This window comes from Nilaparvata lugens, chromosome 3 (genome assembly GCF_014356525.2).
Source record: "Nilaparvata lugens isolate BPH chromosome 3, ASM1435652v1, whole genome shotgun sequence".
Taxonomy (NCBI): domain Eukaryota; kingdom Metazoa; phylum Arthropoda; class Insecta; order Hemiptera; family Delphacidae; genus Nilaparvata; species Nilaparvata lugens.
This window is the reverse complement of record NC_052506.1, coordinates 58446839-58464385: the sequence shown is the minus strand read 5'-3', so window position 1 is coordinate 58464385 and position 17547 is coordinate 58446839. Positions and strand designations below refer to the sequence as shown.

At 33.6% G+C, this 17547-nt stretch overlaps 1 protein-coding gene across 9 annotated transcripts in view; it reads left to right on the top strand.

Moving 5' to 3' along the window:
- Positions 1–17547, top strand: part of LOC111053962 (protein enabled) — an 84456-nt gene that overhangs the window by 47013 nt on the left and 19896 nt on the right. For 6 of the 9 annotated variants that reach the window (XM_039424150.1, XM_039424147.1, XM_039424149.1 and 3 more), the window contains 4 exons: positions 10031–10196; positions 10997–11152; positions 13276–13388; positions 17158–17262. In XM_039424150.1, coding sequence (XP_039280084.1) covers positions 10031–10196; positions 10997–11152; positions 13276–13388; positions 17158–17262 — 540 coding nt within the window. The remainder of the gene's footprint in view (positions 1–10030; positions 10197–10996; positions 11153–13275; positions 13389–17157; positions 17263–17547) is intronic. The other 3 variants (XM_039424151.1, XM_039424155.1, XM_039424154.1) reach the window with 1 other exon arrangement.

Genomic DNA, 17547 nt, shown 5'->3' with positions numbered 1-17547 from the left:
CTAGGACGCAGAGAATGTACAGCTATTTAGGTGTAAAAATTATCAATGTTCTATCATCTGAAGTTAGAAATATGAACATTAGAAGATTCAAGTCTATAGTAACGAAATGGTTGAAGAAGAGAGCATTTTACTCGGTTGTAAATGTTGAACTGCAATGCCTATCCATAATATTATTGTTCTCAATTGCTTTAACTCTGGTCTGTTTTCAGATTATGTGGCTGTGTGAATTTATGTATATTTTATTTTTATATGTACTATATGTATAATTATGTTCAATTGACTTTGTCCATGCAACCAATGTTTGTTTATGACAATAATAAAGATTTGATTTGATTCAGTTGAAGGTATTATACACAATCTTATTTTGTTTATAGAATTTCTATTGATGTGACTTTCACATACAACTTGAATCTATTAACGTAAGAGAACTTATGGATCCTTGAAGGCTCTCTTCAAAGAAAATTCTTATTCTCAATTTTAAAACTTTTTAATACCACGAATCTTGATTTTTCCATCTGGAATTTTCAATCTATACAAATTCAGCGTGACATTAGCATTCGAAAATAATCTATTATTTTTCAATTCAATTTTTATTTTTACACACACATACAATTTTGATTCAGATATTAACAAAAAGAATACATGCAAACAATAACAATACACATTAAAACAAAATGAAAAAAAAAGTGATCCAAAAAAAAGGGTGGAAGATTGAAGGATTTTTCCAACTATGGATATCCATGTAGAAAGTACGAAGAGGACGCGCATCCTACCTGGCTGAAGGTTGGTCATAAATCATTTTCGTGAGAGTATGAAGAAGACGCGCGTCATTCCAGTGCGCTCCTTCTTCGCACCTTGGTAGTTGCCGCGCCTTTTTCTACCTGTTCTCTACCTGCTTTCGTGAAATTATGAATAATATACATATATAAATATACATGCTACTACTTATTATCTAGTTTTATTCAATAAACCCCTTCAACAAAAATCGACGTGTTGAGGATAGTGAATATTGAAAAATATTAATATTGTCAGTAGATATCTTTTAGTGTTCTCCAGTTGTGTTGAAGTGATCTGATTCAAGCCGAATTTATTGATATGAATTCCAGTGAACTTCGATTTATGTTAACTGTTAATATTTTTTTTTTTTTTTTGTTTAATTGTAAGTGCTAATTTTATTTTTTGACTGGAGTAGGTCTACCATTCTGCTAAATTACTTCTAAGCTGCAATAATTTCAACAACATAGAAGTAATTTAGACTTCTATGGTAGAGAACAGGTAGAAAAAGGCGCGCCAACTACCAAGGTGCGAAGAAGGAGCGAACTGGAATGACGCGCGTCTTCTTCAATTAAAGAAGTAATTTAGACTTCTATGTTGTTGAAATTATTGCAACTTTCAAGCATTTCCACAGTATTGTTTTGAAGTTATTGGTGTGCAATACTGCAATCCACAATGTGCATGTGCATTCAAAAAAACTGAATGGAATTATTTAAGCACTATGATTTTTGTACAAGTGTAGTTTATTGGAGCTTAAACAGGCAGAAAACGCCTTCAGTAAGTCAAAAGTGAGAACTTTGCTAACGCTCGTTCTAATGTGGAGACTTACGTTTCAAGCTATTATATACTCAGCCTGAATTTTGAACCTTTGTCAACCCTTGCCAAACTCGAATCGTAGAGGTACGAAGAGAGCGCGCATCATTTCAGTGCGCGCTCTCTTCGTACCTCACTGATTTACCCTTCTGACAGCTTGACAAAACTTCGTTCTCCCATCCATGTACTAGGAAAACCTTCAATCCTTGAGAAGGTGAAAAAGGTATCAGGAAAAATGAAAAATAGACGGTAGATATTAGAATTTGGGATGGGGGAAGAATAATAAGGGAAATGATGGAAAAAGAAACCGATAGGACCAGGTGTTTATAAAAAACTAGATGAATCACAAAGGATTGCAGAATAACAAGCACACAAGTCAGAAGTACACTTTGTGAAACATCTCATAGGTAGAAGAAGTAATTGCATTTAATCCAGGTGTTGATATCCTGTTTTAGTTTTTTAGTTATTCTCGCACATTCAATATACTGTTTGGGGATTGTATTAATGATTTTACTGCTTATTTATATAAGTTGTCTTCTGATGGTTTCTATGTTTGTATTGTAAATTAAATATTTATTTGCTGTAGGTCTTTGGTTGTATAAGCTGTTGGCAGTGCTATTTGTAGAAAGGAAATCAGTTTTATGCTTAATATTTTACTACACTCAGAATATATTATAATTGTCTACTTGTGAGAACATCTAATTCTTGAAAAGTCTAACTGGTTGGGTAAAGTCTAGGATTATTTAGAATAGTTTCGATGTTCAATTTTTGACATAAGAAAAGTTCTTCCAAATGTGAGTTATAACAATAACAGATCTGTCTCATCATATTTATATGCTTATTTCTATTTATTATGCGATTTATCATCTATGTTTATTTTTTGTTCTTACCTTGATATTGATTCATGAAATTGTCATTATTTACCACGATCGTTTTATGCCTATTCATTGTGGTGCCTATCATTTAGCTCATTTATCTTCCAATTTTTCGAAAATTTCTCGTACTATCAGAGACCGTTTCTCTAAAGAGTTTAGGTAGTTATCTAGTATTTCTGAACTTCCTTCCGGTTTTGTTCGAAAATTATAAATCTGAAACTCATATGGGCCTTCTTTCCCATTTCCGGCTTTCATCCGTTGAGCTATCAACTTGGGCTATTGTGATCTCCCTATCATCAATCAAACTGGAAATCCCCTTTCAAAGATAGAGATAGAGAAGAATAAGTTCACCCGTATTTTTCTACTCCATTTTCAGAATTTTTTAATCTGTGGTGCACTATTGGGAAACTGTTAAAAAGCTATTAATATAATAATTGTTCCCAATTCCCCATATGAAAATTCAATTCCAATCTAATATGTTAAATTCAAAGGAAAGATTAAGTGGAAAGATTAAATGGGATGAAATGGGAATAGTCTTCATTTATTGCATGGGAAATTTTACCAAATGAATGTTGAAAATTATCCTACTAAAGGTCATTCACACGATCACTCACCCGTCAGCAACTTACCAGTAAGTCACAATTTTTGATGATCCAATCGCTCACTAATGTACTAATGCAAACAACAACTGAGTCCATGGTCTGACATAGTATAATAGTTTAGTCACTTTGATAGTTGATCTGTACGTTTGATTTGATTTATTGATCGTTCTCCGAGTAGGTTATGCGACGTCTGTTGTGCAGTGAGCAATAAAATTAGGGGCTGATCAAATCATCAACGTCTGGATCATCAACGCAAATAATCAAGTGTCAGATGTCTTTGTACACTCCAAAACAAATTTCATCAAATAACTTTGAATACCTTGATTCTCAATTTCCTTTGAAGAAGCAATATTATTCTTATTCGATAATAATATTATCATAATGGTTATAATAGTTGATTGTAACCAAAGACAACTCCATATATTCTAATGTATTCAATATGGTGGTAACGGCGGTGAGATCTTATTCTTCAGTAATTTTCTTATGAAACAATAAATTGTGAATAAAAATTCTCACTTTTCATTGTAAAGAATTAATCATGACAATCTACACACTACATATCATTAAGGTCTCAACCTTATTCTTCTCAGGTCGACAAACGACAGAAGTCATTGACAAATGTGACGTATCAGTTGGAGATTTGTAACATTGTAGCTTTAAGACTCCAACCGGACACTTTCTTTGCAAGTTATGTTGTTGGAAATAATTATACGTTTGAATAGATAAATTATAGGGCCTACGCTTACTACTTACTATTTGATAATATATATACTATATATATACAGAGTGTCCCACTAAGGTTGTAACAGCCGTTAACCATAGATTCTACTCGACATTTTGATCGACCTTAGTTTTCGAGATGTATCGATTTTTCGATATTTTCATAATATGCCTACTTCTAGTCATTAAATACTCAATAATTCGATAACTACTTCGAATTTCAATTTCAAGGGTATTGTTGAAAAGAGAAAAACATTTCAAACAAGATTAATGTAATTTTATTTGTTGTAAGATTATTTTGTAGTTTTTTATTAGGGCTTAAACTTGAAAAAATGCTATTCTTCAAATTTAAAGTAAAATTTCAAACAGTTTTTTCTCCGGGTGATTATAGTGGTTTCAATAATTCAAAAACTTCTCCATTTCATAAACTTTTGAATGAGTATAAATTCGAAAAGGTGAGTTCCATGATAAGGTGTTCAAAACTGCTAATATCTGGAATGAACACCTTCAAAATGAGGAAATTCACAAACACCAAGCATCAAGTGGTGATCCTAGGGTGAAATCACCTGATTTCTCTCTGACAATATTCACAAGTTTCAATCAATATTTTAACATTCTACAATGATATGACTTTTTCAATAACTTGCATTATTTCCTGTACCATGAATCCTGAATAAGATAACAAAAAGTGTATGTTTCCACACACACACACACACACAACACACACACACACACACCACACACACACACACCACCACACACACACACACACACACACACCACACAACACACACACCACACACACACACACACACCACACACACACCACACACACACACACACACCACACACACCACACACACACCACACACACACCACACACACACACACACACACACCACACACACAACACACACACACACACCACACACACAACACACACACCACACCACACACACACACACACACACACACACACACACACACACAACACACACACACACACACACACAACACACACACACACACACACACACACACACACACACACACACACACACACACACACACACACACACACACACGTGTCCTGTCGAACATATACGTGTGTGTGTGTGTGTGTGTGTGTGTGTGTGTGTGTGTGTGTGTGTGTGTGTGTGTGTGTGACTTGTTCTCAAGCGATTCAATAGATGATTTTAGATTTTAGTAGATAGTTGATACACTATAAGTAAGCAATTGATTATTTCTCTCTTCACTTGCTCTATACTCTTAACCTCTCCCTTGATAAGCGAGCCATTCGATTTCTTGTTCAACTTGAGGTCCAATATTCAATGGTGGATTCGAAGTCTGACTGTGAATGGGGTTGTTGATGTTGGGTCGAATGCAGGGTGAGTTTGTTTTTCGAGTCGAGTTGAGTGAAGACCGATTAATCCAACTTCCCAATGCCAGCCGCCCAGTCGAGTCGTGTTGGAACGTGAGTGGGGATATTGGACTAACTCGTTGACAACCAGTCGGTGACCGGAACTTTGGGACCAGGAATTGCCGGACCAACTAGGAAAAAGAGGAATTTTGGGACCAAGTCTGGGGTTTCTACCTGCGAGGTGATTAACAAACAATAGTCGGCCATTTCGATAGGTTTACACGCTTCTGTCACTGAATGAAAACCATACATCGATTCATTTTTAGAAATACAGTAGTTGTGTGTACTGAGTAGAGGAACAATTTATTTTTACTACCGACATCTTCAGAAGGTCTCTTCTCCAACATGTTATATTAGATCTATAGTTTCTTGATCTAAAGAAAACTAGAAATTCATATTTTCTCCATATTTATAGTTGAATAGGCCTGCAACTGACCCACTAATTCTATGTGTTCAATGCCTTTGTGTTGAAGAACAATATCCAAGCACCTGTTGAAGGCACCTGATTCTACCTGCGAAGATCAATTCTCTCTTATGTCCCCTTTAGTCCCAAAAAGTATTGGTCCCAAAGCTCCTAGCACCCAACCAGTCTGAGCGTGAGTGGTGAAAGCGACTAGTGGATCATCATTGTTGGACAATAAATCGGATAGTGAATGGTCCGCTTTAGGTTTTTGCAGGTCTTTTTCCTCATTTTTGCTCGTGCAATTTTTGCAAGTGTAGTTACAATTGAATTAATTAATAAGCTTGTTTGTAGCCTTTTGTATACCGTATCTTATTACTGTACTTTTTTATTCCCGTCATTCAGTCATGAGACTCATGAGCCATGAGCGAATGTTCAGACGACGGGGTGAGATTTTATTTTTATCCTGAGGCGGCGGTGGTCAAGAACCGGTTCACAAGCAACAGCTGACGACCTTCAGAGTTCGCGGAGGAGCTAGAGAGTGAGAGATGTGGTGACAGAGAATGAGAAAATTAGATTGAATGTACACAATGAGATGCGAATCATTTCCCTAGGCAAACTCATAATTAATATAGGCTTTTGCTTCGACTAGTCTGTCAATCAGTTGAGGAATGCCAATTAGCTATGATTCAACTGCTTGCGGAATTGAAATGTCAATCATTCTCCATGATTTATGGTAGATATCTAATTCAAATGGTCTCTGATTTACGGCAGAAATCAAATTTAAATGTTCCATGATTTTTGGCAGAAGCCAAATTTACGTTGGGCCAAGTAAATTTTCCTACAATTCATTACTCTGCAATGTATTCTAGATACATTGGTCCAAGCTATTCCCGATAATAGAGATTTGTTTCACTTGTATGTGCAATGTAACCAATAATATTGCATACAGCTGGGTTGAAAATATTTCATCTATATTTTTGTATAAAAATAAGAACCGGTAGACTCCGTGGTCGCACTGATACGTTATCGATAAGATAAGTTACAGGCACCTGTTACTCTCGTTGTAAGGCTGACTACATTAATAGTAGACTCCTCTAAATAATATTTATGTGTTTATAACTCGCTTCCTAGTGGTTTGGAAGCCACCAAAATCTGTAGGTACTTATCTATCATCATCATCCGTCTGATTATCCTCGCACAAGCCTGGAGCTTATGTGAGCTGAGGGTGATCTCAGCAAACTCATTTCATATTACACCTAAAAAAGATGACTGTAAACTACTCCTCTCCTTATCTCGAAACAAAGAAATCTACTGGATTACTCCAACCAGCTACGAAAATCCATAGGTGAAGCTGTAAAAAAATAAAAGGAATATAATTCCTTCGAATATCCCAAAAACATTACATCTAATAGACAAGCGGTGACTGTAATATTGAAGATCCAGTTTGTCTGATTGATTCCCCAGCACTGTGCTTACTAAATGGGTCGATTAAGTGGATACGGTCTCATAGAGAGCTTTCAAGTAAAGCACGAAGGAATAACTTAATATCGTCGAGAGAAGGCACACTGACTGTGTCTCTTATGAATCACAAAACAGTTATCTGACGTCATTGAGTGTGTCAAGTGCCTCGAAACTGTGTGAGTGGAGTGTGACCGAGTAGAAGAAAGGCTACGGCCACCCTTCTCACTTCTCACTTACCCGTTTTGTTGTAGACGTTCCATGTTACATTCGTTAATTTATGCCTTTTATAAATTGCTTACATCACTGGAATGAAAGGCGATGTCTTTCCTTTGCCTCATGTACCAAAATGATCCACTTGAGTTAGATGTGTAATAAACCGCTATTGAAAGCCTCAATTCCATGATTACTGAGCTTCATCTCTTCTCAATTATTACTCGAATCCATAATTTTAACAACGGTGATCTTTTTTTCTTCGTTGGGTTCTTATGAAACTCAATTTTTATCTTTTGTATGATAGCATTTGAGTCTTTTGTATACTTTAACAGACATGAAGCTATAAAGTATTTTGAATGATTTTCCATTATTGTTGTGATGACTTCCACTAAAAGCTACTGAGCAAAATTGATTGTTTCTATTGGCTGGTATACGCGTTTGAGCTAAGAGCAAAGCGATTTGCATTGTCAAACTCTTCTCTATTCAACTGCTTTTCTTGCTCATTTCTTGTTCACATTTATGTGAAAGGGTAGTTGTTTATATGATGAGTCATGCATTTTATAATTTTCTTAGAGAAAGTGTATAATGCTTCTATTCTGTAGGCCTATTGCTCAATTGAAACTCATAATAGGTAGGCTTGTTTCCAGATTAGATGTATAGACAGACCCGTTGTCTTATTTTTTCATTTCATCTGAATCTTGCACTGCAATATAGCCTACCTCAATTCATTGCCAAGGAACGCCATTCAACGTTTAGTAATTGGACTAATTGGTTAATTTCACTTGAATTTCCTGTCTTTTATCCCACACCGCTCCACTACGTTTCAATCCAACCTACAAGCTTTACGACCTATTGGAAACTTCCTCATGAAATTGTAACATCTTCCTCTTTGAGGAAGACAACAATAATTGATTTGTCCGACCGAATATTGTCTTAGATAAATTATTATAGATAAGTTATTAGATATCAAATTATAGATAATTTATTACTGATCTTTGATGAATTATTCTTCATCCAGACAAACAATCATTCTATTATCATTAATCAAATAATAAATGAGTGAATAATTCAATTGTCGATAAATAACAAAGTTGTCAAATTTGATTTGTTATTATTTGAAAAGGTTGAGCTAGTAGAGAATATTTTCCATGATAATGATGTCGAATTATGCTGTATATCTTTCTATTCTAAACCTTTATTTCTCTACCTACTTATGAGAGGGAATACTTATGTATTAGGTGAATAAAGAGTTCAATTATTTTTCATCAAAGCTATTCCAATACTTTTTTGTCAAAGAAATTTATTTACCATATATTTTCAATCCGTTCATATAAAAGCTAAAATATAATTTATTACATAAGTAATTTGGTAGCAATCAGGCTATTACAATCTTCCATTATTACTTGCTTCATTTCATTGGTGGATTGTTCCGAGTATTTGATTCTCCTGGACTTTTGAGTCAAACACATTCACTTGGAGCTGAATTAAAAACAGTTCATGCGACAAGTAGTTCCGGTAGGAAGCAAATCACGTGATCACGCCCACTGGTTGATCGGAACGTGACTAAGACGCTTCTCTGTTGGGTGACAATTGTAGCTTCCCAAATGGATAAGACGCTCTCCTTCAAATTACCAAGTCGTGAACGCAAGTCACTGTGCGGCTGTGTCACTCACGGCAGATGACCGTGATGGTGAAGACCATACTATACCTATACCGCACTATGTCTAAACTCAAACCAAGATATGACGAAAAAATGAGTTCTACACAACACACCAAGCTGTCTATTTCGGATGTATGACACTCCAAAAACTGGACAAAGCATGCTCTTCGCTGATGCGTTCCGAGCAACACATGTCATGCTGCGCCCGAGGTATCCCTATATCTAACCAAGTAAACTTTGTTGGCTTCCCATAGTCTGAAGAGATATAATGTTCTTTCAAATGGTAAAAAGGCATCATTGAACCCGCATGTCATTAGTACGCGTAGATTGAAAACTGTGCTTTTAAATTCATAACTACACATACGGATATGATGGAGTTGTGTTACATTTGTTGTGCCTTTATACTCCACTTTTGTGCATGTACTAGAAACTTCGTTGGAATAACTACTTTGTAATGATAATATTAAATTGTGTCCTAGCTATCAGAATAGTCGGCTATAGTCTATAAGGCGATTTTCTATTCAGTAGATATATACAGTAGTTAATTGTGAAATATTAATGCATTTGTGTTTGTGATGTCATAAATGAAGTATTTGTAATAAGATGAAAATTCAGAAGAATAGTGGAAAAAAGTCATCAAAAAATTTCTGACAAATTGAATTTCATTCATTTACAACTGTTTGTACTTTTGCTTTATTGAAAAAGGAAAATATTTCCTATTCATTCAGTGAATTCATCAGTTTGAACAAAAAATTTGATTGCCAAGTGAACATTTTTCAATTCATGTCGTTTTAATTATAAAATTATGGTAGGCCTATATGGGGAATAAGGAGCATTTTTATTGTCAAATCACTTTTTTAACCCTTTTTATACCAATTTCTATTGAAGCTCACATCACTGTGTCAGATACTGTTTTGATGTGATAATGAATAATTAAAAAAACTCGCATTCGTATTCAGGCCTACTCGATTACGTGGTTTTCTTAAATGTGTGCTTTCTGCTCACTTATAAACCACGAAATTTTATTATGTATAGAGACCTTATTTTAACAAATTCAAAAACTAATTTATTGTTTATCTTTATTTGCAGTGAACTTAGTATAGCATCAGCTAGAGCATCTGTAATGGTCTACGATGATGCTAACAAAAAATGGATTCCAAGCGGAACTTCGTCTGGTCTCTCAAAGGTGCACATATTCCAACACCAGACAAACAACACCTTCAGGGTTGTTGGCAGAAAACTCCAGGATCACGAGGTAATTGTATTTAGATATCATTAAAGCTTTTGTTTGAGAATTGATTGTAAATTAATTTTTCTGAACTTTTTTGAGGTCACAATCAATCTATTAAGTAGACCCGACTTATTTGGAATTTAAGTCACCATCATAGTATGTTTGGTCAAATATTTCATTTCGAATTTAAAAAGTTGATTGTTTTCTTAGCTGAATTCTAATCAAAATTGATAGTAAGTTGCAGAAATATGTCCAATCTTTGTCAACTTTTATCGCAACCAAACGTTTATAAAATATTTTTCTTCAATTGGAACAATTCCTAAAAATTAGAGATCGGACATCGAAAAACTTGAACATAGTGTGACAAAAAGATACTTTCTTTTGAATTTATTCTTGGAGTTCAACTCTCTTAGTTTACTTTTTATTAGAATATTTCATTCGTAATTTTCACGTTTCCGTGCCTTGAGTGTAACATTCACGTTTCCTTGTCATTTAAGCCAAGTTTGCTACTACTGTATTTCATAATTCAATAGGCTAAACAAACGTTTCTCCTCTAGATAATATTAACCTGTCTGTTAACTTCAGCACTAAAAACTCCGTTTTATCTCATACTCTTACACTCAAATTGCACTTAGAAATTGCTTGTAGGATTGTGAAATTTCATTTGAAAATCAGACCTTTTCAACAGGCCTGCAACATTCTTCATTATTTTTCTTGATTGTGTGTTTAAAAAGGTCGTTCAAAGTCGTCTTCAACGTAGTGACTGTCTGTAAATGGCTATTGCATCTTAACGTTCCCACTAAATGTTTTTTTCTGTTTTTTAGGTGGTCATCAATTGTGTAATTATAAAAGGGCTCAAGTACAATCAAGCAACACAAACTTTTCACCAATGGAGAGATAACAAACAAGTCTATGGTCTCAACTTTAGTAGTAAGGAAGATGCGGATGGATTTGCGCGCGCAATGCTCCATGCATTGGAAGTAAGTTGACATTTCCACGTTTACTATTATACAGGGTTTAATGTTGGGGGCTCAACTCTTTATAATAGTTCAATATTTTGTGTCACATTAACATTAAGTGTTGATTTATTAACCTTGATTGGTTGCATTGTTAAATTCTGGCAATAAAGAATTGAAAAAAATTGAAAATTGAAAAACTGCCATAATTTATTTTTAAAATGGAAAAAATCACTCAGTTTCATCAATAACCTTATAAATGTTCAATACGGTTACCATTTGTCTCATGGCACTCATTAACAAGCTTATAGTCGAATTCATTACAATTATTTATAAGTGTATATTCAGTAATAGCTTCAGAACTCGGCGAGATCAGTTTTTACGGAGACCCGTTCACAAAATCCTTTGCTGTAGCCACAAATTAAGAAATTATTGTATTACATTAGATCAGGAGATCTTGGAGGCTATGCATAGGAAGCCTCTTGTCATTGAGGCCTTTACGGCAAATCCAGCGCTCAACTTCGGAGTTATGATAACCTTTGGAGTGTGATAACCTACAAGTGAGTTTTATGAAAAAAAAATCCTGAGTGAATAAAATAATTCACTAAAAAGACAATTACAACCAATTCGAGTGAATTGCGGCGTAAATATTGCTCTCACCTACCACATGCTAACTGAAGCAAACAAACAAAACTGTTTGAACTTTGCTTTTCACTAGACATATAATTCTTAGTTTAATGCAACAAAAATCATGAAGAGTTGAAACCCCAATATTCATTTATAACAACTTATATTACTTTTCCTGATAATTTAAAATTTGGTTTTCCTAAAAATCCAATGTTTTTCAATAATTCATGAATTTCTATGTGCTTTAGAAGCAAACCCTTTGTATTAAAATCTCCATTCTTCTTATAATAGGTTATTCTGTCCATGTAGAGCAAGGTATTAGATGAAATTAATGTGAATTATATCTTTGCATATATATAAAGCTAGCGGTGCTTTGTGCTTCACCCTACACAGGTCAGTCTAGTATTTTATTAGCATACTTTAATAAATTTTCAGCGTGAATAATAGAAATATGATTTAGACGGACATTGGTGTTATCTTTTTGCTACAGAATTGTCCAAATTTTACAAGATTGATTCATTTTGTCACTATTGATTATGCACTTTGAACTAAAATGAATGGTTGTAGCCTTCATAGTAACAAATCCTTTCATAATATGTTTGTTGATAAACTATTTTCAAGTGCTTATCCACGTCCCTATTATTTTGATACAAATTTTTTATAAATTGAAAATATTTTTCACTCAACCTTCCTACCTAAGGGAGAGCATTAGTTGTTTGCGTCATCATTTAATTTGTGGAAAATATTGCATTTCTTTTCAAAAATGTAAGATTTCTATCTAAATGATTTAATTATTTTTTATAGCATCACTTCAAATTTCAAACTAATGATCTTACCGGACAATGATTAGTCACGAACAAGTTCGGCTATATCCGATTGAAGACGGTTGAGAATAAATAAAAAAAAATCGATCTCTAAATGAATTCATTCTAAAACTTTCTATGGCTAGAATAAACACAACTGCAACATATAAGAATGTTTTAAAAAGCTGTAGTCCAGTCAAAATAGACAAACCAAGAGAAATAACAATTGTCAACAGCTTCGTTGGACCTTGTTTTTTATGAAATATTTTAGAAATCATAGTTTAATTCATCCTATTTATTGCAATTTTGTACTCGGAACTGGCCTTACAGATCGGCAAGTCAGTCTGTCGCCTTGGGCCACTATCCTTTTGTTGGTGGTCAACATAACAGAAAAATAGTATAATGTTGAATAAGTTATGTTGAATGTTGAATAAATTTATTCATGGCCTAATGCATTATGCTTATATTTTCAAGAACTCAAAGGAATAATACTAACATATTTTTCAGTTGCATAATACATTCCAGTTTCCAGTCCTTGGAAATTATACAAAAGGGATAAATTTCCTTTTATTAACTTACATCATTATTAATGACTCAATAATTGAGAACTGATAAATAATTACGAACGGTTACTAGACTCTTGCCTTACTCTGTATAGATCGTAAATTTCATATTTTTGGTCGTTGAAAGATTTCATATTGAAAGTTGTTTATTCAGGTGCTAGGTATGACGAACAGGCCGGCTCAAACTAGCGCACCAGCACCCACAGTTACCCAGCAACAAGTTTACCAACAAGCAAATGGCCAATACGAAGATGACATGGGCTACAGGTGAGCAGTTTCTATTTCCAAATTCAACTCTATATTCACCTTCACTAACACATTCTTACTGTTTGTAGTGAACTTTGATTGTCGACCCGATGCGATGCTTTCAAATCTTATTGTTTTTGAATGGTGATAGTTACATTTCACTCGATTTTTACTGGACATTAGTGAAACTTCATTTTTTGAAACTTCTACCGAAGTGATTACTTTTCCTTTGTAATGTTTCACCTATTTCAAATTAACTGTTGAGTATGTTTCACATTTACGCCTACTGCATGTCGATGTATTTTTTTATGTAGAAACAAAAATTCTCAATTCTGTCTCGTTATTTAACCGACCCTGCATTGGTAAAATATCACATTTCACAATGATTATACAAGCTGTACGAGTTTCTAGTCAACTCAAACAAATATGTTCAAATCATTAAATCATATAATACAAGAAAGCAAAAGTTATAGAATGGATAATAATTTTTCGAATCTGTTCCATAGTTTCATCGAAAGAAACAAGCTTCATCAAATCAAATCAAGCTTCATTGTCTCGAAGGATAAATAATAATATAACATTAAACTAATAATAATTTAGCATATAAATTTCAAAATTATGTTTAATGTTATTCAATCAAAATTATATCACATTCCACATTTACTTTTTTTAATGAGTACTGCGATAGCTCAGTCAGCTCAGGCGCTATCAGTCTTGATAATCTGATTTCATAACAGGATTAGTCTTCGGTTCATACCTTGCTAAGCACATACATTTCATCCCATCTTATCAAGAGCACATCACGATCTGGAATTAATAAGGTGTGACCTGAATATATTCCCTAGTATCTGTCACCAATAAATATTATAAAAATTCGACTGAGTCATTGTCAATATTGTAGAACCGTTCCATAATTGAATAAAAACACAAATATGTTGTCTACACAGAACTGTGTAGAATTTGATAACATATTTGTGTTTTTATTCAATTAATAAATATTATGTTTGAAGCTCATTAATTGAAGCATGGTATCTTGATAACTCAATTTATTCCCTTGAATGAATAGGACCATAAATTCATTTCCACCGATGTATTTTCAATTTATTTCAGCCCAATAAACGTGGCTAATTCGAAGGGAAAAATACGCATTATTTAAGAAAGACCCTTGATTATAATCACAATTGACCAAGAAAATAGAGATCGCAGAGAAAATTAACTTGTTAGTTACCAGCTTGGAGTCAGTTATTTCTAATTATTATCAGAGGCAAGCAGGAGCTATTGAAAACATTCTAAGAGTTGTCCTATCTATACTATGATCAAAAATGATTCAAATAATAATATATGCTTTAAAAATTGTTTCTCAGTGGCTCGGGTACACCAAAAGCTATATTTTCTCTCGTTCCTCATAATTATCATCAACCTTCTTCTCATCACCCTCGATCAAGCCTATTCTTGGCAAAAACATGATAAATCCATTTTAATAAAAATTAACTGAATATATTCATGTATAGTATGTTCTAACATATAACATTTACATTGTGTAAGCTGTATATGCACCAATCAGCTTGAATCTTGATCCCATTTCATTCTTTTTTTATCCGAAAATTTCAACAACTATTCAGACATTTTCACTTTTTGAAAATTTTCTGTACAGTTTGCAAATTTTAACCAGTGATGAGAAAAACAATCGTAAAAAGATGAATTATTAGTCAATTTTTGGAAAATTAATTGATACTTTATCTCTATGACTCATAGATAAATCTTGAAACTACTCATTCACATCCAATCAAATGTGTTTATTTAGTTGCAACTGTTTGCATTTGTTGAGATAAACCTACTTGGACAATTCATATGTCATGCCAGTGTACATTGTGCGTTCCTAATCATCTAATGAAACTCGACCCAGCCATTAATTCAGTATTGCTTAGTTGCTTGTGCGTGCCAACGGTGTTCTTAGTTACTATCGAATATAGAAATGAGGTTCAGTTGATGCTTACAAGGACTATTGGTTTTTTATTGTTCGTTATTTTTGTCGAAGTATTGGAAATTTTATTTTATTATTCAGTAGCTAGGATTCGTTCTCATTCAGATAGTGTTCTTCAAGTTTGAAGCATCGTTGTATGAATCATTAAACTCTCAATATCGTGATAAATTTATTAATTTAGAATTTTAGCATTGTGCGTTTGCAGCATTGTGGTTCTTTGCATAATGTACTCTTCGAGAATCACCCTGGATTTTTCAAGAAAGTAATGTATCATAAATCTGTTAAATCCCTTTATTGCCTTCTTTCTTACATTTTTGTTAGATCTCTATTATACATTTTGTATATCTTCAGTTACATGAATTATTCATTCACTATTCATCAATAGTTGATTCTTTTTCTGTCTTATACTCTCATAAAGTGATATATTATTCTATGATACTAGGCATTCAAGCTGCAGTAGCAGTAGCAAATTGTGCATGTTCATGTAGTTGATAATCACATTGAGTTAGAATAATAATTTTTAAATACATAGCAATGCAAAAGAAGGCAATTCATTAAAATAGTAGAAAATCATGATATTCATGTTGTGTAAGCTCGCTGCTCCTTGAAGTAATATGATATTTATTTACATTTTTGTAATCGGTCAAGAAAAAAGATTGGTAAATCTTTATGAATACTTGAAAACTGGATACTCAGTTCTGATCCTCTTGATAGGTGAATAATAGATACAGGTAGTTGACTTCTAAAGGGTTGTTCATTGCTGAAAAAAAAAATTGTTGTCTTTCATATTTGTAGAGATTCAATAATAAAGAGGATGAAGTTCTTCATGTGACTATAAGTACTCCAGAGATCGAGGAAGATTGCTTGGCCATTTATTAGAAACTCATTTCGGCTTTCTCGATTTTTTATATTCACTCTTCATTATAGGCCTATGGTTTTCCTTGGTATAGAACTAATTTTAGCTGTGCAGAATTCATCTCGTTTCTCTACATATGTTTGAGATGAATATAGAATCCTGAACTAATATTTATTATCAAATAATCAGCTATTTACATTCCTATTTATGATTTACTTGAACTGTTATCAGCTATTTAACTTATTTTTGATTTCTTCAAACTGTTATTCATTGACCATCTTATTATTTACTAACTTATTTAAAAAGTTTTCCAATTTATCTTTTTAATTTGTTCACTATCTTTCTTGGAATACCGCTTTTAGATGAGCAAAGTACTGTAACGGCTCTGAACCACTCTGTAAATAGCTGGTTTCTAACAGTGCCTTTTTTCTGTTGTATGAATATTACAAGAATGCATTTCTAACAGACTGGTCATGATTGGTCTTTTTTTTAAATAGGCTATATAAATAGTATGTTGCAGGAATGTGTTTTAGTTTACCATTGGCTATTTTTGTATGTATCAGTTTGAATATCAATGTATTGAAAACCTTCTTTATCAATATTATCCCCGGCTATTCTGCTGTGAGGTTTTCTTTGCAAGAGCCTGATTGTTGATTTATTAAAATATCCTATCCATGAAATGGCTGAAATATGAGTAAGTAGTCTGTTCTGATAGATATTATTTGTGTTGATGTTAAATCACGAATTAAAATATTGTTTGAACTCACTGCTTCAGCGATATCGTATGTCATACTGTTGTCCTCTGCCTCTAAGCTTCACGATTTTTCGAAATGCTATTGATTTCATGCTTCTTAATGTTACTGATGTGACTCATCACCGATGAGTGAATGTAGATGAATGTTAGATGGTAGATGTGAGTAGACTGCAACACTGTTGATGTATGTTACTAGCACTGGAATGGCCTCTCAGCGTGCTGTCTCTACTACGGGAATCTACCACCAGGTTTCGCCCGGTGGACCCCAGAGGATAGAAGTCAACACATCACCACATAGCAGGTAAACTCCCGACAACACCCTTCACTAAAATCCTTTTACTCTCAACAATATAAATATTTTTTCTATGATTCCATCTCATCTAAGGGGTAGTAGTTTCTTTTTAAGCTACAACTTAGGCTTCATAGCAGGCTACTGGTAGACCATGTTCCATTATAAAGCTTCTTGAAAGACTTCGCTTTGCCACCTTTTCGTTTGAATGATTAAACCATAAATAATGTCTAAATTATAAATCATCTCTTACAGATAACAAAAAAGTGCAAGTAATCCATAATGATTCGATTGTCA